This window comes from Brienomyrus brachyistius, chromosome 6 (genome assembly GCF_023856365.1).
Source record: "Brienomyrus brachyistius isolate T26 chromosome 6, BBRACH_0.4, whole genome shotgun sequence".
Classification (NCBI taxonomy): domain Eukaryota; kingdom Metazoa; phylum Chordata; class Actinopteri; order Osteoglossiformes; family Mormyridae; genus Brienomyrus; species Brienomyrus brachyistius.
In genome coordinates, this window is record NC_064538.1 from 15,974,935 (window position 1) to 16,001,662 (window position 26,728).

General features: G+C 50.0%; 1 protein-coding gene across 2 annotated transcripts in view; it reads left to right on the forward strand.

Annotated features, from left to right (window-relative positions):
• Positions 1-26,728, forward strand: part of ncor1 (nuclear receptor corepressor 1) — a 57,186-nt gene that overhangs the window by 28,180 nt on the left and 2,278 nt on the right. The window contains exons 15-47 of one of the 2 annotated variants that reach the window (XM_049016899.1): positions 5,695-5,828; positions 6,192-6,379; positions 6,631-6,735; positions 8,637-8,699; positions 12,142-12,278; positions 12,378-12,504; positions 13,183-13,645; positions 14,448-14,571; positions 14,666-14,861; positions 15,143-15,313; positions 16,154-16,320; positions 16,603-16,723; positions 17,023-17,115; positions 17,367-17,467; positions 17,589-17,760; positions 18,060-18,185; positions 18,266-18,349; positions 18,558-18,787; positions 18,983-19,304; positions 19,543-19,782; positions 20,005-20,202; positions 20,938-21,087; positions 21,346-21,510; positions 21,601-21,742; positions 22,095-22,525; positions 23,012-23,140; positions 23,713-23,867; positions 23,966-24,195; positions 24,368-24,511; positions 25,693-25,829; positions 26,109-26,162; positions 26,245-26,442; positions 26,522-26,704. In XM_049016899.1, coding sequence (XP_048872856.1) covers positions 5,695-5,828; positions 6,192-6,379; positions 6,631-6,735; positions 8,637-8,699; positions 12,142-12,278; positions 12,378-12,504; positions 13,183-13,645; positions 14,448-14,571; positions 14,666-14,861; positions 15,143-15,313; positions 16,154-16,320; positions 16,603-16,723; positions 17,023-17,115; positions 17,367-17,467; positions 17,589-17,760; positions 18,060-18,185; positions 18,266-18,349; positions 18,558-18,787; positions 18,983-19,304; positions 19,543-19,782; positions 20,005-20,202; positions 20,938-21,087; positions 21,346-21,510; positions 21,601-21,742; positions 22,095-22,525; positions 23,012-23,140; positions 23,713-23,867; positions 23,966-24,195; positions 24,368-24,511; positions 25,693-25,829; positions 26,109-26,162; positions 26,245-26,442; positions 26,522-26,704 — 5,680 coding nt within the window. The remainder of the gene's footprint in view (positions 1-5,694; positions 5,829-6,191; positions 6,380-6,630; positions 6,736-8,636; positions 8,700-12,141; positions 12,279-12,377; positions 12,505-13,182; positions 13,646-14,447; positions 14,572-14,665; positions 14,862-15,142; positions 15,314-16,153; positions 16,321-16,602; positions 16,724-17,022; positions 17,116-17,366; positions 17,468-17,588; positions 17,761-18,059; positions 18,186-18,265; positions 18,350-18,557; positions 18,788-18,982; positions 19,305-19,542; positions 19,783-20,004; positions 20,203-20,937; positions 21,088-21,345; positions 21,511-21,600; positions 21,743-22,094; positions 22,526-23,011; positions 23,141-23,712; positions 23,868-23,965; positions 24,196-24,367; positions 24,512-25,692; positions 25,830-26,108; positions 26,163-26,244; positions 26,443-26,521; positions 26,705-26,728) is intronic. The other variant, XM_049016900.1, reaches the window with a different exon arrangement.

The window sequence follows — 26,728 nt, forward strand, 5'->3', positions numbered from 1 at the left end:
TCAGCGGAATATCGATCTCAGAAACATGTGCCATGCATCTTACTGCTGTTGCCTTCTCATGCCAGTTCAGCCATCCCTAGTGACTTTGCTTCTGATGGATGCAGCCTAAACAGCCAGTGACCTCCCTCACTCGTGGCGAATGAGAGCTGAGGGTCTGCCTCTTGGCCGACTGAACCGGCAGGCCCCCATGTGCTGGGTTGGCTTGCTTTGCCTGTGTGCAATTCTTAGCGGCGCTGCAAATCCTGTGATGTGGGATGGGGGGCATTTCTCTGCCTTTTGGTGTGACTCTTGATGTCTGCCCGGGTGGCCGCTGTCATCATTGCCACCACCACGATGCGATTTTAATGCCCAATACTGATAGGGGGCGGAAACCGACCAAAGTGGGACAATAAATGGTACTACTAAATATATCCCCTCGGAAGGGGCAGTGCAAAAACACCTTTATCTGGCCTCGATTATATTACTGAGCTTTTGTAGCAGTGAGGAACAGAGAGATCGCTCACAGTCTGGGGTTAAAAGATGCATGGCTTGCAGCATAGAGGTATAGTAACGTGAATATTACTCTATCTTGTCCTGAATAATATGCATGTTAGTCTGGTTTGTATTGCTCTGAGAACCTGGCCATAGCAGCTATATGTGTTGTTCAGTCGGTGTGTTCACCAGTGTTTCTTGATCTGGTCATAAACACCCGTCAAAACAGCACTCGGGTTTGATTTAGAGTGATGGGATGACTGCTCTGAGATCTCTGGCTCGTTCTGGCTCGTCCACCATATCAATGTTGCATCTTGCCCCGATTAATTTTAGAGTTGTTGATCCCCCACCCCACCCAACAAGTGAAAAGTCACAGGGCTTCCCCACTTAACAAATACAGCTCAGGTCTGACATACTGCTTCTCCAGAGAGACTGCAGGCCAGGTTTTGTGCTTGCACAAACTCCCAGTAGGTTACTAGTGTTGGTGGACGTTGCTTTCAGGAGTGGGGTGTGGAGGGAGTGTACAAGAGCACAAGTGAGTGAAAGAAGGAGGGAGAGAGAGAAGGAAGTGAACAGATTGTGTAGAAGGGTTTGTTTTTTTCCGTCATTACACATACGCTCTTGTTACAGTCCTGTCCCCCCCCCCCCCCCCCTCAGTTTTTCCACGAACGTAAGAACACCCCTTTCGTTTGAAGCTGAATGGTACGGTCCGGTGATCTGACAAGACCAAAAAGTTGCTGTGCTGCTGTGAATGCCAATCAAAGGCAGCACTCGGCAGGGATTACCTCGAGTGACCCCGGATAGATTAGAGTGTGCATGTGAGATGGGCGATCCTTCAGGCAGCTTAAACGGCCTGATGACACAGTTTCCTGGAATAAGCGCGCTGTGGGGCCAGGCAGCCCTTCTAAGGAGCTCCGCGATGGTGCTTTCCTCTATCTCAGCTGTACCTCGGGTCCAAGCCTGACGTCCGCTGCGGGTAGTTTGCGGGTTGGTCCGGGGGCAAAGTGCTTTTCGACCAACAGATGAGCTTGCAGGTATGTCCTAAGTCAAAATACAGCCTAAGTACATTTTGTCCTCGCCATTTGCTCGCTCGCTCCCTCTCTCTCTCTGTCTCTTTCCTCCCTCTGTCTCTCTCTCTGCGTCTCCTTGCCGCGGCATCCAGGAACAGAGAAGCGGGGCAGTTTTTCTCTGCAGACCCCGCTGTGCTGATCTCGCGCGCCATACCCTTGACTTGCACTTTTCCAAGGGTTTAAAGTTAGTATCAGCAGTGCGGGGCGGCTGCTGCCAGCCGTGTAAACATCGCATTCCGCGGCAGAGTAGGCCAGAACTCCAAGACCCGGCCTCCTCCCGAGTTCACTCCCTTGTTAACCCTCGCGGTTCTCCCTGCAAAGTTAGAATGTGGATTCAGCGGGGTGTAACTCCCTCCACCCACCTTGTGAGTCTGCCCCTGAGAACACAGCTGATATGTGGTGACTCTGAGCCGCTGAGAAGCAGAAATCTGTCAGTGAGGAGCTGGCAGCACCTGCACGTCTTCACACCATGTTTTTAGTGGGCAGAATAATGCGAAATGCCTGCAAATTTTTGTTTCTTTTTGTTTCTCTCTTTTTGTTACTTGTGACATCTTTATAAATCCTGTAAGGATACAGCAGTTTTTGTACTTTTCTTACCCATTCCATCAAATGTTATTATTTTTTTCTTTTCTACTTTAGCGAAAGTGTGCTGTTGGCCACCGGATGGCACCTCTATGTTTTTAATGCGGGATGTTCCGCTGACTGAATACAGACTTTATCAGTTGTGTCACAGGACTGTTGTTCAGGGTCGCTCTGGGGTCATGCTGGACTGCTGCAGATGTGTCGACCCACACTGAACTTGTAGTGTCCCAGTATGGTGCCTGTAGATATGATGGGGGCCTCACCTCTTGCGTGGTCGAAACCTGTGGTCATCACCCGCTCCCAGGTAAGCCCTGGGGGTCGGCCGCTTTGGTGCTGCACCAGTACCTATGTGAGGGGAGGTGCAGTCAAAGTAAATGACTGAGTTACATTAAGCCCCTACTTTCCTGCTGTGGGTGGGTATGGGGCAGGGGGAAGCCTGACTGGACAGTGGAATGTGTTCAGGATTTCCCTTTTAATACACTGCTAAAATGCATGTCTTCCCTTGTTTTTGGAGTAGGCATGCTTTTTCACTTGTCAGATAAGAAATGTGAACAATAATGAACAGTTATAAGAACATTGTCTGCATGAGGAACCTTTCAAGTGACGCATCCTCCTTTATAGTGGAATGGATAGGCAGTAAAATGAGTAGATGTCCAGAGTGGTCAGAGTTTACATATCTAGATTATTAACATTATGTTCTCTCATCACACATGTAGGAATGCCAGTATCATGTCATCAGCCTCTCACTTCAGTCTAGGACAAACAAGAGGGAACCTTCCTTGTGATTTTTTTTTTTTCCTTTATCAAACCAGAATATTGCAACGGATGCACGGTTTTTGTCCTGTCTCATTTGGGTGTGCTACAACTGGTATTTGTCCTTCTGGAGACCTCAGGGCCAAAGGATAGCGGGTCGCAACTGTAACGTGGTAACCAGAAGCAGGAGTACCTTAGTGCAGGACCACGCAGAGAGTCAGCACCCACCACCCCCCATCTGAGACACCAAATCTGTTTGCAGTTAACATGAGGCCCAGGACATGAACATGATGTGCATTAAAGACAATGGTGTTTTGTGGCGTAGTGTTCATGTGACCACCAGTCACGTGATGACTCGTCACTTACATTCTGTTCACGACAGTCAAACCTGCAGTTGGACGGGAACCTACACAACCATAGAGGTGACTGTGTGGTGGCATTACGGAGCTCTGTGCACTTTGTCCTCGTTGCTGGCAGTAGTGCCACTGGGGAGGCCACGGGCCTGAGTGGATGGTGATGGTTCTCTGGAGCATCGTATGGGGCGATGGATGGCCGATTTCAATCTGTTTTCTTTTATTTGCTTTTTTTCGGCATCAGCATGACTAATGGTCATTGTGAGTCAAAAACATCCTTTTGTTCAACAATTTTGTTTCTTTTGAAGAAGTGGCATGTTCTGGGCGACTTTACTGCACGACATGCAAAATAAGCATGACCGTTTCTGTAAGAGAAACCACCTTTGAAATGTTTAATATGCAGGTTTTAATCGTGTTAATGAATTTTCCCCAGCATTTTTTCCTAGTTTCCGTTAAATGTCATGCTTCGGAGTAACTTGTTCACTGATGTAAACAGTCCGGTCCGCATGCTCTCCCCCCAGATGTCATCCTGAAATCTGCAGATAGAAAGACACTTTTTATTTTGTTTTGCTGTGAGCTGCAGCCCTGGATGAGAGCTGTGTTTTCGTGGAAACATGACTTCACGATGGGAGCCGTGGCTTTGCGGGGCAGGGTGGGACGGGATGGGGAGCGGGGGCCAGGGCCCCGCCTGCCAGACCAAGTCCCTCACCCGTTCATTTTTGCCTTGCACCCCCCACCCCCACGGCCTCGTCTGTCTTGCAGTTTGGGTTTTGGCATTCCTCGGCCCATCTGGTAACAGCATGGGATGTTTGCCTTGGCGTGCTCGGGGCCCTTCCAGCCCACCCCGCCTCTTCTCAGAGGGCCGTCTGTGAGCCGCTCCGCCCGCCTCTGATGGGGAATGGCGTTGATGAGCTCCTCTCCCCTTTGAAGGGACTTGTTTTTCTGGAGTCCTTCACATCTCCTACCTTCTTTCTTTCCAGCCACTGGAAAATAAAACCATTTCAAGACCGTACTGCCTCCATTTTGTTTTATTTTGTGTTTTTATTCTAAACCTTGTTCTGGCACTCTGGTTTCTTGCTTCCCAGCTGTCTCATGAAACCCCCTCGTATGATAAGGATGCTCTGGCAATAACCTGCTCTGACCAAACACCACAAAATATCACCATTTGTAGAAATTGGATAGGGCTCTCAGGGAATATCAAAGGATTATGCATCCACTGGCTTTGAAAGCCCTTTGTACGCTGATGGTTTTCTTCGCTTTCCTTTTTCTTTTCCATTTATGATGTCTTTGTTGTTGCTCCAGATGCAGGCTACTGTGTCTCCGTGCTGCTCCAAACTGACAGGGCATTGACAGGGTGTCGGGACCCTGCTTTAAATCCAGTGCTCCCAATATGTGCAGTTTTTGGTTCGTGGGACAGTCTGTGGGGGAGATCAGCTTTGCATTACTCATTTTTCATTTCCTTCCGGAAGATGCGGCCATATGGGCTGCCGTGGGCCGCCTGCTGATTTCCGACGCGCTTGTCTTGTTACCCCCCACCCACATACACTGACACAGCAGTCCGGAACTTTCCTTGTCAGTGGCACCCCCGAGGAACCCGCCATTTTGACAATGCAGTTTTTTAAATGGTAACAAGACCTGTTCAATCACTTGCATTTCGATGCGGTTTGTTCATCAGCCAGACCCGTTAACATTGGTGCCGTTTTATTATGAGTACTTAGGCCAGTCACCCCACCCCGTGATGAACATACAGTAGTTGCTTGCAAGGGTTTTCTGTAGCATTTGTGACTTTACTTTTTTGTGCTGAAATAAAATGCCCTTCTCACATGGAAAACATCACCAGACCATTTGATGGCACTGGTTTTTGGTCTTTTCCATTTTATAATGATGGAGGATGTTGGTCAGCACCGGGATTAAAGTTCAGTCAGGCTTGGTGTGTTGTTCTGGTGCTGTTCCCCTCCACTTTGGTACCCTGCCTTCCTAATGAGGTTACTGAGCATAAGAAGCTTGCCTCTGTGTTCCCGGCCTGCTTCTGGAATGCAGCTGGATTGCAGCCTCCAAACCATCATCATCTCACTGCTGTGGAAAAACGAACCAGACTGGGAACATTCTGCTGTCCCTGGTTCAAATATGTGGCATGAGCCATTCTGTTAGTGTTTATCTCTGGTATACACCGTCTCCTGGGCCTGAAACGTGAGTCAAGAGAGGAGTCGATGAGTGTCGTTTTAGTGCACTGGCATTGCACCCATGACCCCTGGCTAAACAATGCTGCTGTCTTTCGTACGTGCTGTTTCCAGAGCGCATGCCCCAGCCCACGAGTCTGTCTAACCATAACCTGACATTTTGTGGTCCACTTAAGAAGCAATAGCTCATGATAAATAGGGGATCAGTCTGCCCCCACCTGCCCTCCACATGCTCATGATGTCATGTAGCAATGCATGCTGACGGGGTTCAATGTATCTCCTTAGCAACAGATAACGCGGCCCTCGCAGGAAGAGAAATCTGAAGACAAGACAGAGGAAGACAAATCGGAGAAGTCAGAGAAGAAGGACGACGAGGAGAAGAAAGACGAGGAGGAGAAAGATGAGAAGGAGGAACCCAAGTGAGTTGGTTAGGGTAAGGGTGGGTGAGGAACCCTAGAGTATAAAACCTGCCAGCTTGCTCATCATGTCCAGAAACCTGATTATGGTCAAAATGATTTTTCCATGGAAACCAGGTTTTGCTCATTCTCTAGATGTCTTAGGGTTTGTTTTAAATTTCGTGTGACTCCCCAGGAGTTTCTGATGGAATCAGGTCTGTACTGGGAGGGTTCTAAGTTACCCAATGTATCCCGTGCAGTCCTGTGGTGCTGAGAATGACCTCTGCGTGAACATTTTCGAAGGTGGTTGTTATGGCAGAAGGATTAATCGGATCATAATCCTGCAGTGGGTGACCAAAGTTTCCTGGCTATCTGCACCCCCTCCAGGGACATCAGAGACAAAGAGAAGTGTGACGGCGGGGAGGACGAGGACGGGAAGGAGCAGAGCGCCCCCCGTGGCAGGAAGACTGCCAACAGTCAGGGCCGACGCAAGGGCCGCATCACCACGCGCTCCATGGCCAGTGAGGCAGCCTCCGTGGCGGCGGAGGAGCCCCCACCTCCGCCCCCCGAGCCAGGTAAGCCTGCCACCGCCTGCCTCTGCTAGTCTGCCCTCTTTGCCATAACATTCACATGGCATGCCAGCAGGATCTCCTTAGAAGCCTGGAGTGTCCTTTCCTCCCCAAGTATAGAAAACGGGCTGTCCGTGGCCTCGCCTCACGCTCACGTTCTCCAAAGTTCTGCTCCTTCATTGACCTTGTTTTTGTTTTTTCATCTTGTTTGTTCACCTATGTGCATCCTCCATGGCTCACCTTCGTCCATCGTCTAGTGCTGCCTGAACCCACCCAACCACCCAAGACTGAGTCGGTGCAGAGGAATGTGCGTGACCAGATCAAGGCTACCCCTGTAGCCATGGACCCACAAGCCCCCAGGGGTAAGACCTTACTTCCTGTCTGGCGAGGAGTTTCATACCCCAAGGAGGGTATCCTCTGCATCCAGTTGCGCCTCCTTTTGGCAGACACATAGCTTTGCTGTGGAAAAGGCTTTTGGCATGAGAGCCTAAAGTGGAGATTTTTTAGGGTTGGTTCCTTTAAAATCAGACCAATAGCAGCCAGGTTAGGTTTAGCATTCAGCTCGGGCCGCCTTTCCTGTCCTTATGGCTCGCGGTTGGCGGGCACTATAGAGGGATACCCTGTTGTTTCTGAGCTTCACAGGCTTTTTTCACATTTGCTAAGGGCTCCCTACCCCCCAATGGTACCTTTTGAATGGGTCTCATTTCACTGCTCTGGGAAGGTGGCATCTGCTGTCTCTGGTGCTCTTCCCTGGTCCTTAGTAACAGGCACTCTCAGTACCCATGGTCCCCCTTATCATTATCCATTGAGCTTTGTTTCCATGTCCTTGCCGAGATAGATAGGGGGCGGGCATGATTTAGAGGGAGCAGGGTGTCTCATTTTCAACATTTTTGCCACACATCGTCCTTTTGGTTAAGTGATATTACTAACTTTAGCCACCGGGCTGTACTTGTAGTAGGAGCCGTTAATGGACAGCATGGGGTCAGCTACTGTTAGCCAGATCACTGCTGTAAAGGACGTTGGTGGTAAATGTAAGTCTGTCCAGCTGGATGCGTGTGCTGTCCTGGTTGTCGGGCAGATGTCTGAGCCATGTGGTGTCTGCTGTTGAGCTGAAGCCACTCCCCCTGCTGGTGACTCTTGGAAACCTCAACAGCCTTGTGCTTGCACACACCTCCTTGCCCACCCCTACTCCAAAAAAAAAGATCACCATGGTATAATCTGCTTTATGATCCACTTAGCATACCCCTGGAGATCAAAGGCAGCCCTTGAATTTTGTCACTTTTAAAAGTTTTCTGAACAATTTATGAGACGCAAAGTATGAAAGTAGTAGCACACATTTGCGGGTTTTCCAGTCTTGTTCTTGAAGTCTCACTTTTTCCTTTGAGGTCCTTATAAACCCAGGGCAAGCCGTGCTTTACTTTGATCTTTCACTTTCCCTTTCACCTGGCGAATCAGGCCAGAATCGGTGGGCCCCGGTTTAGAAGATGGTCATCTGTCAGTCTCTCCTCTTTCTTCAATAATTGAAGGAAGGGCTCAGAGTGAGGTGACCGGGCTGGCGTATGTCATGGGAAAGAGCATCTCCACTTGGTCCTCATTTCATGTGTGCATACTGACAATCATTTTGAGGATGTGCGACTGCTCCTGTTCTGAACCCTGACAGAAAATATATACAGTGAATTCAGCACTTAGTTAGTTTGGGCTGTGGTGCTGTTCAGTTCTTTAAAAGAATGAAAAATTTTACAAATCTGTGTTCGTTCATCAGTTTCAATTCCTGGTGCTCTGCCGCTTTTGAGCTCAATATGCTTTGAGCAGAGATGTCCCCCATGCAGCGGCACCTTTGGACGAGTTTCAGAGCCGTTCACTCATAGCTTTGCTTTGGGGGAAAAAAATGTCAAGGGTCATCTGGAGCTATATTTGTCTTCTGTTTACAGTCTCGGGGAGGTCTGGCTGTTGGCATTGGGGGAGAAGGGGGGGGGCAAGGTTCAGCTTGCCCCTCTGCAACCTCCACGTTCTCTGAAATGTCGAGTTGCGTGGCCAAGGGCCATGCCGGAATATGGTTACCGAGCATGGCGTGGCAAGACTCTGGCTGCAGTGTGGTCAGCTGATGCGGGATGCAGGCCAAAAGGGGCAGATCAGACTGACGATTAGATTAGCAGGCCACTGGCATGACCCCCGGTATGACACAGCAGCACTCCCGGCTTTATACGCACCCCTGAGAGACAGTGTCACCCTTATTGACATGGCTGACTCGTTTGATTCACAGGCGCCGTGGAGGCAGGTGAAACTTCCCGCTGGACTGAGGAAGAGATGGAAGTGGCCAAAAAAGGTAAAGGGCTTCCCTCTCAGTTGCTGCCTTCACCTTCTGCTACAAGTACCCCTCCCTGTGAGCTGGTTTCAGTGGCTGGTTCTGGCCAACCATTCCAACTTAAACTAGCGTCGGTGTTCTGTCACTGAGCCAGTGGCCTGAGAGTAATCCCTCATAGTGGACAAAGTACTCACAAGGCTTTGAATTTTGATGGAGGACGTACACATCCATGGGAAGATGGGCATTAAGAGGGCAGTAGTGCGTTGGCAGAGTTTTAGGCTCAGTGTAGCACCTTGGACGTGTGACACCCTGGAGCCCTGGTGCATATAGATGAGCACGGTCAGCTGAACTTTAACACATTTAGAAGTTAGGAGTGAGATGGGTTTGTGCAGGTTTATCTAGCAATTATGGTTTATACCAATGTTAATCAGGGTTCCCACATGTCCTGGAAAACCTGAAAATTTTGAGGGTTATTTTCCAGTCATTGAAATGACCTGGAAACTGATAGAAATGGCCAAATAATTGTCCTGGAATTTTATTTCTGTTTTTTGCTTTTTAATTTTTCTGTCTGAAACAGCTTGCTGTTCGTAATTCTAGATATGACAGCTGAGCTAGGGCATAGCCTCTGCCGTGCAATGTCTCCACCTACTGAGACATGTATAGGCAATGGGTTGTATTAAGTTACATGCGTAATACGTCACGATTTGTGTGTAGCGGCCATTTTATCAGGGGATGTTGGAGACGTCAGTCGCACAGAAGCATAAAGTTCTGTATTTCTTTTCAATGTTAAAGTTTCTTAGAAACTAAATGTATCAGGTGCTCAGGACTATGAAAAGCTGTATAGAGGCATTTTTTCGTATCATTTGAAGGAAGTAATCTACCACACAGTTAACCATAAAGTGTAAATGCAGACGCAATGCTGCTTTCTTAAATGATCATAATGCATGAATTGCCAGCTTTGTCTTTTATAGTAGGGTGCCGAACATAAACTCAAAGAAACTGATATTTAAATATACATTCAATAAATACAAACGGGACCAGCAACTGCGACGCAGATAATGTGCAATGTAAAGTTCGTTCTCCCTTTTACACAAGCTCAGTGCCTATAAAAATTCCCACGATTAGATGATAGAAATTAACTTTGTCCTTAGGAACAAAACTAGCTAGTCTGATTTATCGCTAATGAAGGTTTCCATATATGACAAACCACAAGATGCCACTGCCTGAGCATGTCTGTTGAAATTAACTTAATTTAGAATGTCACTAGCCTTAGGAGGCTAGCGAGTTAATTTACAAGTTCTAGAGCATAGTAGTGCTGTTTGCTAATCATCCTGTACTGGCATTCAGTCAGCAATATCTGGCTATTTTACTGCATACTTCTAGGCAATTTGCGGCGATCACCAAAGCAGCTTCTTTCCTTGAAATTATGCGAAGGATGGTAATAGGTTTTATTTAAAAGTCTGTTCATCACTAGGTTTACATTCTTAAAATGGCATTTTATTAAGCATTTTAAATATCTCAATATATTTTGTTACAAATTAGCCTCCGTCTGATTTTTTTTTTCCGTCCAGCAAAATGCAAATTACATAATGCTCAAAAGGAAACGAATATGCATTTTAATGCATTTAATTGAAATACTGCCTATTCTCAGAACACAGAATGTGCCAATTCTTGACTGTATAGTCATTCTAGTTCTTTCAATCGATGGATCTTGGCTAAGTTTTCTGTAGCCTTTCCGGCAGCTCTTTGGTCTCTTTGCCTTTATTTGTACGATCCGAAGGTATACAGATGAAACTTAGATTCTGGGATTTCCTTGCTGCTGTTGTCACTTGTACCCTGGTAAAATGGCTGTCGCCTCGTTTTCATTTATGCGTACCTTGGGCAACGACGTCAGCTTAATACGACCCATTATATTTGAGTTTTTAAAATGGATGTATTTAGCTTCTTTTCCCACAAAGATAAGTTCTTTATTATAATTTTTGTCATTGACTAACCAGGAAAAAAATTCTACAGCTGCTGTGTTCCCAGTAAAGCTACCAGTTGAAAGTTAACTCTGTTTTGTCGCATGCCAATTGTTGCATATATTAGTGTTATAGGCATCATACACATGATATAGCCAATAAATTGGCTTTATGCAGTTTTGTCTAATACAAACAATTGTACATAAATGTATTTGATACAATGACATGTAATATGCAATATGCAAGTAACTTTTACTGAAATTAGGTCCTTATGGTAGCCTATTTCATGGTGTGGTTAACAACTCTATACTGAACATTATGGAATTGCTCAGTATACCATATCAGTAATATCAGTATTATCAGTAATGCCAGTGTTTGGATAGTTTTCCACAATCTAAGAGGCATTTATTTCTTGAAAAGAGTTTTGCAGTTTAAAACAGTGTGTAACAAAAAGAGGTCAAACAACTCTATTATACATCAATGCATTAATTGGTGTTGCCTTTATGTAATTTAGCATATTAAGTCCCTTTAATCAAAGAGAAATTAAAAAGATGTTAAGCCTGCGACTAAAGTGTATGACTGCATGACCAGATCCTGTCGTGAATTTCCGGAAAAAGCTCCTGGAAATGTCCTGGAAAATGATTCCTTAAAAAGAGTGGGAACCCAGGTTAACGCACTCATTGCCTCTCAAAAGCAACGTGACATTGAATGTTACTAAACCTCGAGTGATGATGGTGGTAAAGCATAGTATATTTTTGTGTAAAATGGTTTTATACATAAAGCCTGTCTGCTTCTGGTTCTCAGGGGACAGTTCTGCATGGTTTAAATCTCCCGGGGGTAGCCAGTTGTTTCACTCCTCAACAGACAGAAGGTATCGTCTTTAGCATACTGGGCTGCTGTTGGCAGAGTGATCTGTTCAGTGTTTTAGGGCCTTTGTTAGTGTTCGGCACGTGACAGGAAGGGGTCATTCAGGAGCGATCCCTCAAACACACACTCTGCCCTGCAGTCGAAGTCAAAGTGTATTTGCTAGGCTCTGTACCGCTAGCCCAAGGAAACCCTGGGAAATGGCAACTCACCATCACTTCAGTGGTAATAAGCTGTTAACATTTGAGGGCGGGAGGAGTCACTTGCCGCACTGACACCATTGATGATGTCCCTGGAGTCACCCCATGGCTAGGTCACATTGGCCAGACTTTCTACTGCACGCCATTTTGTTACATAAGGCTTTCAGGTAAATGCCAGCCTGACACTAAGCTATGTCCTGGCAGTCCATGGGAACGGCAAAGCTGACTGGAGTGTCTGGGCAGACTGGCCAGATACCTGGTTAGTCAGGGAGCAGCTGGGACTCTTTGGAAGGAAGGGGCAGGGTTTAATGCAGCTGCTTTCTGCCCTGTTCATTCATATGAGATTAAACCTGGGTGTCTACCTGGGTTGTCATCGGTGGCAATGGGCCAGCTGAAAAACTGTTGGGGGAGCCAGTGTGACCCTTACTCTGATTATAGGGTTAGTGGAGCACGGACGCAACTGGTCAGCCATCGCCAAGATGGTGGGCACCAAGAGTGAGGCGCAGTGCAAGAACTTCTACTTCAACTACAAGAGGAGGCACAATCTGGACAACCTGCTTCAGCAGCACAAACAGGTTTGGGCCTGACTGCACCAGTCTGTTGTGACATCATGGCTGGCGAATGCTGACAGTGCCCAGCTCATATCCCTGTGTGCTTCCCCTATTTGTTCTCAGGACGTCCGGCGCTCACGTGCAGACCGTGACGTATCCCAGAGTGAGAGCGTGGCCTCCACCACCTCAGCGGCTGATGAGGAGGACAACGAGGGCTACAACGAGGAGGAGAACCCAGAGGACAGTGAAGGTCAGTGGGGGAATGTGGGGAAAGGCCGCACTGAAACTGGCAGGATGTCAAAGGTACCCAAACCACAAGGAAGCCCAGTAAACCGAGCTGGTGTCATCCTCTGGGCCATTTCTTGAGTTTTGCTGGAGCGCCTTGGGTGTAGAAGATCTGGTCAGACCTGTGCTTAATCGCCTGTGTAATGGGGTGGTGTTTGTTTCTGTTAGTCTGTAGCTATAATCAGAGGCAGAGGTGAATTCAGGTGAGAAATCGGCCCTGTTTCTATTTTATGAGGTTCCCCAGCTTGGGAGGTTTAGGTCGTTGTCGTATGGTGTCAGATGGTCTTCAGCGCCCTCTTCTGGTGGGACTGGCCTCTAGTTGTGTCTGTGGGAGGAGGTCACAGTATTTGTCATCTTCAAGGAGACCCAATCAGACTTTGCACCCAAGGTTTTTCTTTCCTTTTTACAGTCAGGATTGTGCATTTTCTTTGGACTTCAGATTTGCTGTGAAAATTGGTAAATCGTGACAAATTATAGCCTGTTGGTGCTATTCTGTTTTTGCTTACATCTGTCACATTGATTTACATTTTTTTTTAAGGCAAACCAGGTTTTCTTGAGTCATGTTCACTTTCTTAAAAAATAGCAGCAGCATCCATCTGGTTTCGGTCGCTCAGCTGTTAGCATGTATCCGGTCCCCTCCCAGGTGCGGAGAACAGCTCGGACACGGAGAGTGCTCCTTCCCCTTCCCAGGGGGACTCAGCCAAGGCAGCTGAGCAGCGCAGTGATGGAACTCCCCGGGACGATGCCACACCCGAGCGGGACCGGCCCGGGAAGAGCCACGATCCCCCGTACAGTGAGCTACGAGTCAAGCTGGAAGAGAGTCCAGAGGCAGGGGAGTCGATGGGTGCAGACGATCGTGCCCGCGCCCTCTATGAGGCCCCGGTGCAGCCTAAGGCTGAGCCGCTGGATGCAGACACCAAGCTGCCAGGCGATGTGCGTATCAAAGTGGAGCCTGATGCCAAGGAGAAGGTGGACCGTGCCGAGCTGGTCGAGCAGGGGCCAGGGCCCTCCCAGAGGGGACCGCTTCGGGAGGCCCACTCAGACAATGATTCCAGTGCCACCTGCAGCGCAGACGAGGACATAGATGGCGAGCCCGACAGGCAGAGGTAGGCCTTGCTTCGCAGAGGCTCCATAAGGGTTGCTGGGATACCATTTCCTAGGGAAGTGTTCAGCGAACTCGGGAACGTGGCTGCTTGCTTATGCCGAAGCAGTAAAATGATATTTGAGTTTGGGCTGATTGTGTGACTGTGGTGGGACTGGCAGTGCGTGGTCCCAGGTGTGGGGGAGGCGCCTGGCTCCCACTGTTCTTAGGCATGTAAGACTTCGTCCCTCTTGTCCAGTTGTGTGTCTCCCTCCATTTCCAAGAAGTCCATCCAAAAGAAAAACACATCTGCCACTGGGAGGTACATTCCAGCAGATACTCACCGTGGCCACGCTCGCTCACGTTCCCCGTGCCGCTCTGTGGGCTGCTTTTTGTGTTTTATTATTTTTAGGCTTTTTATGTGAGTGTTATGTTACTTAACTGGTCTGGAGCTGAAATATTCTTCGCCACGTCGATGCCCGTTTCAGTAGCTAAGCCTCCGTAGTTTTGTGGGCCAAGTTATGGTAAAAATGCAAGCGGTTGGTCGTTCCTGTCCCAAAATAAGTAAATAAAGAGTGGAGCAGAGGCTCGGGTAAAGGTCAGCACTGTTGGCAGACTTATGTCATGCCATGTCCCCTGGAATGAAAAGCCAGCTGCCATAGGCATTCTGGGGGGGGGGGGGGGTGGGGGGCGTTAGGTTAAAGGTCAGTACTTTGCTCTGCAAGCAGCCACCTTTTGACTCGCATCCTGCTGTCGCTTTCATATCCTGCTCCTCTTCGCCAACTGGCTTCCCTGACCGTCTAACGCGGCCTCTCCCTCTCCCTCAGGATCTTCTGCATGGACAAGCCGTCCCTGCTCAGCACACCTGGCTCGGTGCTGGTGTCCTCGGCCAAGCAGGGCCACCTGAGCATGCAGCAGCTGCACCAGCGTGCAGCCACCATCCCCGCCATGGTCAGTGGCTGGTGCTGGTCACGTGATCGCCTCTTCCTGTCCCAACATGGTCTATCTGACAATCTGCCTCTCCTCCTCCTTCCCCCCCTCCTAGGTGCCAGCTCCCTTTGGGCCTGGTGGCATGCCCCTGGGCACCCCGCTTAGTGGCTACACCATGTTTCAGCATCAGATCAAGGCCGTGCATGAGTCCGCGCACCAGGAGGAGAAGCAGCGGCAGGATCAGGCCGACTCGGAGCGCCGGCCGCCCCCCCGCTTCGCCACACGCAGCCCCACCATCCTGGACCGGGAGGGTAAGGCCGGGCCAGCCAACGGTCTGATCGCTCAAATCCGAGCAGCGGCTTTAGCTCTAAATATTTAATTCCAAGGATTGTACTTGGCATAGTCAGTTATATACTGAAATCTTTCTGGTTGTTTTTGGTGTCCTGGTAACGGCATATATGCAAGCATGAACATCCTACTACTGTGTGATTTCCCTGAATATATGAGGAACTAAGCAAAGCTGCTCATGTAAAAGGAGGGATTTTTGCAGCAGCTGACTGTTTGTTCCTGTCCTCTGTCCCCCTCCCTGTAGGTAAACCCTTCACCTACATGCCGTATGACATGAAGCTAGCTCTGGAACAGGAGGCTCAGTCCCATGGTGGCACGGGAAGATCTGCGTCACCTTATAGGCTGTCCCCCCGGGAGCTGAGCAAGGCTTCACCACAGCCAGACCCCACTGCACCCAGCTACCGTGTCCCTCCAGGTCAGCCCATTTTTATCTCTGTTTATAGCTGATTATTCAATCAGATTTTAGTTTTTAACTAGTTATCTGGTCTGTGGCTGCATGAAAGTTCCAAGCGGCCAACTTTTCCTAAATACTAATCAAGTAAATGTGAACTGCGTCACGGAGTGCTTTGTGTTCAGATCTGGTTTGTCCCACTCCGTATGTGAGGCACTGTGTCCCCAGCCTGTCTCCGGATTGGCCTCTGGGGCATGGTAGATTGGGACTGGGCTGAGGCGTCGCCTGCCTCTCTTCCGCATTTTTTAAATGTTTTATAAACGCCCCACATACGTTGCCTGGGGCAGGAGTCGAGTTTCCATTTCGGCGAGGTCCTGAAAGGAAGTGACCGTGTCACGCTACAGGAAAGGAGAGCCAGCTTTGTTGGCCTGTCATCCCTCGAGGGCGGGGCGGGGTGGCACGTTGAGGGATGTCAGCATTGCAGACCCATGCAATATTGAAGCTCGAGCAGGCCAAGAAACAAAGGGAGAGTACATCAGAACCGGGTCAGGGGATATGCGTAGCTGTGTGGGCTTCTGTTCCTGGTTAACATTCCCTGTTACTGTGACACAGGTGTACTGTGTGTGTCAACCTGTATGCCTTGTCAACCTACTGTGTGTGTGTGTGTGTGTGTGTGTGTGTGTGTGTGTGTGTGTGTGTGTGTGTGTGTGTGTGTGAACCTCAGCGCATCTGCACGCTTCGCCACAGCTCAGGGACCTTCAGTGTTCCTCTTCTTCCGTGATGGCGAGCGGCGGGTAAGATAGACAGATGATAGCGCAGTGTGTGCTGATATTTCTTGGACTCCGGGTCCCTGCCGTTCTACAGTGCTACAGCCGGCTCCAAACCAGTTGCTCCAGAGCCAGTCCGACGGAGTCCGGGTGGCGTTCTCCAGGCACAGCAGGCCAGCCAACATTCCATCCCCGCCCCCGCTCATTCCCACATCCAAGCCATCCGACAAGCCGTCCTTCATCCAGGGGGGCTCCATTTCCCAGGTGAGGGGGGAGGGCAGAGATTCACAAGGGCGGATGCATGTTTAGGATAAGAGCAGCCTCCTCCTCCTCCTCCTCCTCCTCCTCCTCCCCCGCTGTCTCTAAACGGCCAGCCCTGCAAGTTGGCTTACTGACTCTTACACGATGGAATTTTTAAGTGCGTATTCCTCCCCACCGACCCACCCCCCCCTTCTGAAGTAACGTTTTGTTCTTGGCGTCCCTTTTAAAACTTCGGGGAGAATTTCAGAGTCGGCTGTAACTTTTTCTCCGGGCGAACCGTTTCAGGGAACTCCTGGCACATACCTGCCCTCGCCTAGCCAAGCTGTGTACGGTCAGGAGGGAGCAAAGGGCTCAGTGGGATCCATATCACTTGGCCTGCCAAGGCAACAGGACCCTGCCAAGCCTGGTAAGGGGTGGGGGGTGGGCGCCGGGTTCCGTCTGGGCCATTTGTGTACTTGCTTCTATGCCTGTAGTAACTGGAGCTCTTCAGTTGTCGTGCACTTTTCATGAGTTCGGTGTAATTGCCTTGTAAGTTCCGCTTCACTATGCCAGTTGTTTTCAACCTATCAGGTTACATGTAGAGGATGTGGCTGTAGATTGAACGTGAATGTTAGATCGGCGGTCGTCTGTCAGGACTCGCCGTGTCGTGGTCAAGGCAGGCACTGACGCCTCTCCGCATGTGATGTGTCCTCCTCTCCTCTGCAGTGTCCTACGTCAAGCAGGAGGACTGCTCGCCACGAGGGCTCAGCACACAGCCTGAGGGCCTCCTTTCCCGCACCCAATTTGAGGGTGTTAGAGGTATGTAGCTCTCTCTACTGGCTCCCTTGGTCCTTATAATGGTAACTTTCCATTATTCTACCCTTTTGACCAAATGAGTTCATTTATTTAAAAAAAAAAAAAAAAACACATTGTGTGCATTTTTCACCATGCTGACTTCTGACCTTAAGTTACAGGAAGATGTTTTTTTATCTCTGCCTTAAAAAAATAACAGGGGGGGTTGGTGAAGAGTAACTGCATGTCCATGCTGCTGAAATGTATCTTTCCCCTAGCAAACCCCATCTGTGCCATCCAAGAGGGGAGCATCACCAGGGGCACTCCAGCCAAGGTGTCGGCCGAAGCTCTGCCCTATCGAGCGGGATCGATCACTCAGGTACTTCGTTCTCATGTCAGTCTAGGGGGCCCTCAGGGACAAGATCAGTGAATGTTTTTATATCAAAATCTTTTTACTGAAAATACTGAGACTGGCCTTGGATTGGGTTGTTGGGAAACAGGGGACGCCGGCCTTGCCGCAGTCCAGCATGCCGGCAGAGATCCTCCTAAAGAGCACCATCACCAAGCTGGCTACGGAGGACCTGAGCAGTCCGGAGAAGGCCAGGGGGGAGGTGCTGTCCAAGGGCCATGTTATCTATGAGGGCAAGAGTGGACACATCCTCTCCTATGATTGTAAGCATGAAACGGCAGCATGCTTCCTCAAATCTGATTGCCTGACGCTTCAGGGAATGAGCAGTTTTTGTAGTCACCCTTCCTTGAGTTCTGAATGACTTCACCCTAAGCTAATGAACTGAATTCTACGTGGCTGCACTCTTAGGGAATGTGCAGGTATAGTAGCAACCCTTTATAGTAAGATTTCCACCGTTGAACTCCAGTATCAACAGTCTGTCCGTGTCGTAGCTTGTGCCGATGTACCGTGATGTTCCGTGGGATTGCTGTAATCACCTGCTTATCGAAACTTTGCCCCAAAGCAATCAAGAATCCGAGAGAAGGCACTCAAAGCCCTCGGACAAGCCACGACCTGAAGCGTACATATGACATGATCGAGGGCTCGATAACCAGAGGGCACCCAGTTAGAGAGGCCACCCCTTACGAAGGTGAGTCCCACTAAGTCCCACTGGCATCGGGCACCCCTGTTCCGCACGCCATCAATCAGACACGCCTCTCTCTGATTCAGGCCTGATAAGCCGGGCTTTGCCCAGAGATGCCTCGCACCCTGAATCCAAGGACCGGACGGTGCTCTCGGGGTCTATCATGCAAGGTAGACATTCTGAAACGTTCTGACGCTCGTGTATTCTGGTAGCCTTTTACCCAGTTTTGGTTCAAGCCTCAGAGTTATTCTTCTGTCTGTAACTGTTCTGTTGAACATACCTTTCTGCGCTGTTTCTAGTCATATCTGTGTAACTTATGAGGGATTCTTTGATAATCAAACAGTGTTACGTTGCACATTGCTATTTCTTCCCTTGCAGGCACACCAAGGACGTCTGCAGAGCCTTTTGAAGAGGGCCACAAGTACAGCAAGCAGATGAAGCGCGAGAGCCCCCCCATTCGCTCCTTTGAAGGAGGGATCACAAAGGGCAAGCCTTATGAGGGTGTCAATACCATCAAGGAAATGGGCCGCTCTATCCACGAGATCCCCAGGCAGGAGCTGGCCGGCCAGGATAGTCGCAAGACCCCCGACATGGGCTCCATGTCCCAGGTGGGGCCCAGAGCGCACACACTCACACTTGGACCTGCAGGGTCTCCATCGTGTTCAGTGTATCATGATGTCTGGGGTTTTCATGTCTTTGCATACCGGTGGATGAACATGGACTGCGCAGTTAGTTTGTAGAAGGTCAAATGTCGCCTTTGGAAAGCATCAGCTATGCCAACATGCCATGCTGCTGGTCCGCAGGTGACGCCACTGAAGTACGAGGGTGGCGTGAGCCAGTCGGCCATCAAGCACAACGTGAAGTCTCTGATCACGAACCCTGCCAAGCTGCCACACACTGTGGTGCAGCTGGATCCGGCAGAGGGCGGGGCCAAGGGCTCTGAGCGCGTGCGCCACACCTCCGTGGTCAACTCCACCTCTGTGCTGCGCTCCACACACATGGAGGCTGGCAAGGCACAGGTCAGCCCTGGCATGTATGAGGATGCAAGTGCCCGCCGGACACCTGTCAACTACAGCAACAGCTCCATCTCGCGTGGATCGCCGCTGCTGGGCCGCTCGCAAGAAGGTAGCGCCACCTGCTGATCGACCTTATGTATTTGCACGTTGGAGTTGCAGGTCACCTGTAGGACACAACGGGTCTTCATGTGCCTTTCTCTTGTGCTTGTTCTGATTTACCTTTCTGGAGTCTGTCTAACTTGTCAACTTTCTTGATCAACCAGCTCCATCTAACTTGTGTAATGCAGTAACCTGGAGGGGGTGTGGCTGTGACCTCTCTGTTAAGAAGTGCCCCTTCCTCACTACAGGAAGCATAACATCAGGAAAGCCGGCCAGTCTCGAGCGGAAGAGCACCCTAACCCCCACTCAGCGCGAGAGTGTTCCCGCTAAGTCCCCGGTGCCAGGGGGGGACCCCCTGTCTACCCATAGCCCCTTTGACCCGCACCACCGGCCTGTGGTCCCGGGTGAGATGTACCGCACCCACCTGGGCCCCACCCTGGGCCCCACCCTGGACCCGACCATAGCCTTCCATCGCACTCTTGACCAAGGTGCTCTCCCCGAGTTGTATTGCTTTGTAAGGATTGTAGAAGCACGTTAGTCCCATAACATGAAGCCTTCTGCTTATGTTCACTCTGCTCAGCCAGGACTTTTAGCCATGTAACGGATACTTTGGATTGTCGTCATATGAGGAGACTGGTCATAAATCTTCTTCCCTCTCTCTCACTCTCTCCCCCCCCCCACCCTCATTTGTGTGAGGTTTGGATCAACAGCCTACCTATTCCAGAGACAGCCCTCCCCTACTGGTTATCATAACACGTACCCTCTGTACACCATGGAGAACACGCGCCAGACCATCCTCAACGATTACATCACTTCACAGCAGATGCAAGTCATCCCGCGGGCTGATGTTGCCAGGGGCCTGTCGCCACGGGAACAGATTACAATCTCATACCCTCCTGGAGCTCGAGGTACTGGGCCTCACCAGACGGAGCTCTCCCCCTCCCCTGCTGTGAGCATGCATGTGTGTGTGTGTGTGTGTGTGTGTGCCTGTGTGTGTGTCCATATTTGGTGTGTTCCTGCTGACCAGAGGCTACCTTTTCCAGACGCTCAGAAGCAAATGACCCGGGCCGATTGTCACAAATGCAAATCAGATGTTTAATCCTTCAGTTTTTTTATGTGTGCTGTGGCAATTATTCAAATTTGATATCAACTAAAACGTATGCCTGCAGTTGAAAGGTAATCTGCAGTGCTGGATGACGTGTAATATCCCAGATTATCAGATTTGGCTGTATTATAGTACAGTTTTCTGTGCTTTACACAGAAATTCAGTTCAGTTTCTACCTCAGTGCAATGAACGGCATCATACAGTAATGCTGAAATTGGGGGGGGGGGGGCTACTCCCCCAATGCCAGTTTAATAAATATACTTGGTTGGTTTTGGGTCGGGGGTTCTGGATGTTACTGGTATTTCCAGCATATCAAAAAGCAGTTTTCTGCTTAAGTAAAATATCAGCTGGTTTCCCAAAATGTGAATTTGCTGCTGCCCTGAGTTGGCTAACAGCCCTGATTGGTTTCCTGAGTTCGGTCTGTTGAGCTTCTGTTTTGCTGCAGCATTTTCCTGCTTCCTGGAGGGGTGGGGCTGTGCTTTGAGCTTATTGGTAGTCATTGGTTATTCATGCTGGCCCTTTGCTTCTGTCTGAAAAGGGATTATTGATCTAGCCCAGATGCCTCCCACTATCCTGTTGCCTCACCCTGGGGGAACAGGTACACCCCCCATGGACCGCATCACCTACATCCCTGGAGCTCAGGCCCCTTTCCCAACTAGGGCTTTCAACCCAGCTTCCATATCTCCAGGTGAGGAAACCCCCCCCCCCCCAACCCCAGCTTTTCCAAACACATGGGCCATAGTGTAACCCAATAGCTGCATAAGTTATCTGCTGCTGCTGGGTGGACGGCAACCCAAACAGGGACCTTTCGCACTACGGGTCACCCACTCTGCCCCCCAGCAGGCCAAGGACGGTGGCACCTAGCTCCCCCAACCTAGTCCCCCATCCAGCCACACGCTAAGCGCGAAGTTAAGGGCATGGCCTCCGCCTCCTCTCTGTGTTGCAGGCCACCCCGCCCACCTAGCAGCGACGGCGGCCAGCGTGGAGCGCGAGAGAGATAGGGAGAGGGAACGTGAGAGAGAGCACAGGGAGAAGGAGCGGGAGCGGGAACGTGAACGGGAGAGGGATCAGCGCGAGCGCATGGCTGCTGCTAGCGACTACATGCGTGGAGGTAAAGGCCGCCACCACCGGTACCCCGCTCAGCCTCTCTTCCCCCCACCCTCTGAGAGGCTAAGGCTCACCACATATTCCCACCACCCAGCCCCTGAACAGCCCGGCCGGCCCAGCAGCCACGGGTATTTGCGCTCGCCCTCACCGTCAGTGCGCTCACAAGAGAGCATGATGCAGCAGCGTCCAAGCGTGTTCCAGGGCACCAACAGCAAGAGCGTCATCACACAGCTCATGTGAGTCTACCCCCCCCCCCGGTCATTGCCAACTCTCATATTCACAAATGGGTTAGATTTTCATCTGGAATTTTCATTGCTGCTCACCAACATTTTCGCTCAATGAAATTGAGTCGTATGGTAATGCCACTGGGCATAAAATATCTTAACTGTAATAATGCTTAGTCTCTTGCAATAAAAGTATCAGCTGATTAAAATTTTTTAAGTGTAATGAGCTGTTGAACAAAAAGATGCCTTACTTGAGTTGTATGTGCTAATTCTCGGCATCCTCTGTACTTTAGTGTGAACACATTGGCATGTTGAATTCTGAGTGAAATCTCTTTCCCTCTCCTTCCGTCTGTGGCACCACCAGGCCAATGCCCACAGCCGTCTCCGCCCAAGCAGGTGCCCGCTATAGTACAGCGGCGGACGCGCTTGCCGCTTTGGTGGATGCCGCCGCCTCTGCCCCTCAGATGGATGTGACAAAGGCGAAGGAAGGCAAGCATGAGTCAGGCCGTGGGGAGGAGACTTCGTCACGGCGAGCGACCACCGTTGTTGAACAATCGCAGGAGGCAGAGAGGCGAGCCATGCAGTCTCCCTACGCCCCGATGGTCCTGAGTGGTGTCAAGGGTCACCCGGACAAGGGCCCACCCACTAAATCTCGCATCGAGGAGGAGCTGCGCACCCGTGGGAAGACCACCATTACAGCTGCCAACTTCATTGACGTCATCATCACTCGGCAGATTGCCTCGGACAAGGACTCCCGTGAGAGAGGCTCTCAAAGCTCAGACTCGTCCGGTGGCTGTGAGTCCCCTTTCCTCCATTTATCTCCTGGCTAACCTCTCTGCTTCCGATTTTTAGCTCAGGAACTGGTTGTGGCCTGTATGCTACCTCTGATGACTTGTACCACCTCTGGAAGCTGGTAGGGGTATTTGTGTTTGTTCCCGAACTGCCCTACCGCTAGAGGTTTTAGAAAGCTTATCATATTTGGCCCAAAACCCAAACCAATCTAGTTATATTATAAATGTTTTAGGGCCCCTGTAACTTAGCAGCCCATGGAGTCATCCTAACTGTGATGTCTTCACCTGTGTAATTTGGGTGTCTTTCATACACAAGGCGAACTGCCCTGCAGCCAGCTGTCTGGCACTTGCCTGCCCATGTTTTCTTTACTTGAAGCTAACATTTGTACTTCAAGCTTTTGAACCAACTCAAAGTTGCGCTTTGAGTGCCAGTGAGATTCTCACCCGGTTCAGGGTGCAGAGGTTAACCTGCAAACCCCCCTCCCCCCAGTGCCCTCCGGTCGCTACGAAGGCCCGGGGAACAGTGCTATCGAGGTCATCAGTCCTGCCAGCTCCCCTGTGCAACCTCAGGACAAGCAGGAGAGCTGCTTCGCTCAGGAGAAAGTGTCCCAGGGTACAGGTAGGAGATTCACCAAGCACGGGCCTTTATTTACGCATTGCATTAACTATGTTACATTTACTGTGCTTAAGCCTGTCCCGTCAGTGGAAGTAAGGTGCTTTAGTAGACGCTGGGGGCTGTGTTGTCCCATAGCCCTGCATGTCAGTCTGTCACTCTGCCGACTTGTCTTCCTGCCTGTAATGGAATGTATAGGTTTATACCAGCAGCTCAGCCTGCTGCTCAGGTTAACCCAGGTTAGTTCTGCAGGAGGGAAACCTCTTTGAGATAACTGACCTTAAATTGGATTAAGTAATCCCTATTTCTTCCTGTCCTTGTCTAGTATTCCCCAGTATTAGATCAGATTTACCCGAGTACTGTCAATTGAATATTTAGCTAAATCAAACGTGTATCTTTTCACTACGTCTGGGTAAATGATGCGATTCGGAATTCTTCAATCCAGTGAGCCAGTCCCTAGAAGGGCATCAGCTGTAGGATGTGAAAGGAGACAAGACCCACACCCATCTCTGAAACCACAAGAGCAGGATGTCCTGTGTTTCTTATTCCGGGGTGTGTGTCTGTGGTTTTTGACGCAGCAGGTGGTAGTCGTGGGTTTGAGATGACCACCAGCCGGTACCGGCAGGCAGCAGAATCAGGCTGCCTGCAGCCGCCACCCCCCAGCTCCCAGGCAGAAGTATACGGGCCCATTCCCAAAACGCACCGGGTCATGACCCTGGCAGACCACATTTCGGTAGGGCTCAATGAACAGCATGTGTGGAGCAGCCTGTAGACCCCAACCCAGCTCCCCAAGCTGCTACTTGAAACCTTGCGTCTGTCCATCTCCCGCAGCACATCATCACCCAGGATTTCGCCAAGAACCAAGAGTCTTCCCAGCCTGCGTCTGTGACCTCATCCGCAGCCACATTCCAGAGCTCCGCCCAGGCCCCACCCGGCTCCACCTCCAGTAGGGTCAAACTGCCCAGCCACTACAGCCCCGAAAGCCTCAGCCAGGCGATCCACCACCAGCGGCCGTCCAGCAGGGTGTCCCCGGAGAACGCCTCCGATAAGCCAAGATCACGGTGCGTCACAGGTGTCAGCCGATGCCCTAAGCGCTGCTCTGATGTCCTGGTTGGCGTCAATCAGTATTTATTTTTGGGCTTGTAATTCATATATTGCTTTGGTAATCATGGGATTAATAAGTGCCTGCCTTAAGGACGCCGTAACTGGAGATTTGCCTGTGTCCCCCCTCAGGCCTGGGAAGTCCCCTGAGCGAGGCAGCGCTCCCCTGGACAGTTATGAGCCCATCTCCCCACCACAGAGCTACCCAGGGATGGAGAAGCAGGAAGCTGTCATACAGCCGGCCCAGAGGCGGGAGGCTGAAAGCATGGAGCAGAGGTACCCTGCCTGGCATCCAAAAAGCTCAGCATATAGTCAGGTCCATAAATATTGGGACATCGACACAATTCTAATCTTTTTGGCTCTATACACCACCACAATGGATTTGAAATGAAATGAACAAGATGTGCTTTAACTGCAGACTTTCAGCTTTAATTTGAGGGTATTTACATACAAATCAGGTGAACGGTGTAGGAATTATAGCAGTTTGTATATGTGTCTCAGACTTAAGGGACCAAAAGTAATGGGACAAATTAACAATCATAAATTAGACTTTCACTTTTTAATACTTGGTTGCATTGTAATCTGGCCTTCCTGTTTTTGAGGCTCACCAATGGTTTACATCTAGTGTTGAACCCTCTGTATTCACTCTGGTGAAGTCTTCTCTTGATTGTTGACCTTGACACACATACACCTACCTCCTAGAGAGTGTTCTTGATCTGGCCAACTGTTCTGAAGGGGTTTTTCTTCACCAGGGAAAGATTTCTTTGGTCATCCACCGCAGTTGTTCTCCGTGGTCTTGCAACTCTTTTGGTATTGCTGAGCTCACCGGTGCGATCTTTCTTTTTAAGAATGTTCCAAACAGTTGATTTGGCTACACCTAATGTATTTGCTATCTCTCTGATGGGTTTGTTTTTATTTTTCAGCCTCATGATGGCTTGCTTCACTGATAGTGACAGCTCTTTGCATCTCATATTGAGAGTTGACAGCAACAGATTCCAAATGCGAATAGCACACTTGAAATAAACTCTAGACCTTTTATCTGCTCCTTGTAAATTAGATAATGAGGGAATGACACGCCCCTGGCCATGGAACAGCTGAGCAGCCAATTGTCCCATTACTTTTGGTCCCTTAAAAAGTGGGTGGCAGATATACAAACTGCTGTAATTCCTACACCGTTCACCTGATTTGTATGTAAATACCCTGAAATTAAAGCTGAAAGTCTGCAGTTAAAGCACATCTTGTTCGTTTCATTTCAAATCCATTGTGGTGGTGTATAGAGCCAAAAAGATTAGAATTGTGCTGATGGCCCAATATTTATGGACCTGACTGTATGTAAAGCTGTTATTTAAATACACCACTGGTAATCTGATGGTGAAAGAGGGCCCTCTGTCCCTGATTGGACAATCTGACAGCAGCACCAGCCAGTCTCTGGAGCCCCTAACCCCCTTCGCCTGCAGGACGGATTCCCGCTCTCCTGGCAACGCCAGCTACCTGCCTTCATTCTTCACGAAGCTGGAGAGTACATCAGCCATGGTGCAGTCCAAGAAGCAGGAGATATTTCGCAAGTTAAACTCCTCGGCCGATTCCGACGTCCGTAAGTGGCTGGGAATGCCAGTGCTCTGCTTGTCATTTGGGCGAATTTCACTCTGTATTGTGTTAAATTAAAAATGCAGTTGCACTGTGGATGTTCTAGAAACATTTTTTGAGTTGTGGAGTTTTATTGTTGTAAACTGGTGGTAGAAGACGATGGCTATCAGAAGGTCCATGCCGGTAAAGCTGTCTTTACGTCATTCGCAATTATATGATGTATTACAAATCCACTAGGAATCCATCTCTACACTTTTTTCCATTTGGCTTTCCTGTCTGTCTCCAGCGAGCGCCCAGCCTGGCACTGAGATCTTTAACCTGCCTGCAGTAACCAGTTCAAGTGAGTAGTGTCCTGGTTTTTCTTCACTTTCTAGCTGCAGTGTGAGTATAGGTCACGCCGCTTACATGACTGTTACCACTAGGTGGCATCAACCCCAGGAACCACCCCGTCAGCGACCCGGCCAGTAACCTGGGCCTGGAGGATATTATCCGTAAGGCCCTAATGGGCAACTTCGAGGACAAACAGGAAGAGCATCAGGGTGCCGCCTCACAGCCCAGCAACAGCGGCCCAGTGGGCATGATGGAAGGCCGGCAGGAAGCCAGCCCCTCCCCCAGCACAGGTTACCGCCGCCTCATTTCTGTTTGCTCTTCTGCATCGCCCCCTGCAGGCTTTGTGGTGACTTTTCCAATCTTCTGCAGGCCAGTCAGGCAGCAAGCAGAAGCTGCTGGGTAAAGGCAGCAGCAGGAAGTCCAAGTCGCCGAACCCGGGGCAGGGCTACGCAGGAGCAGAGCGGCCCTCCTCTGCGTCCTCGGTGCACTCAGAGGGGGACTACCACAGGCAGGCCTCCACTTGGGCCTGGGAGGACCGGCCATCGTCCACCGGTACGTTCTGCTTCAGCATTCCTG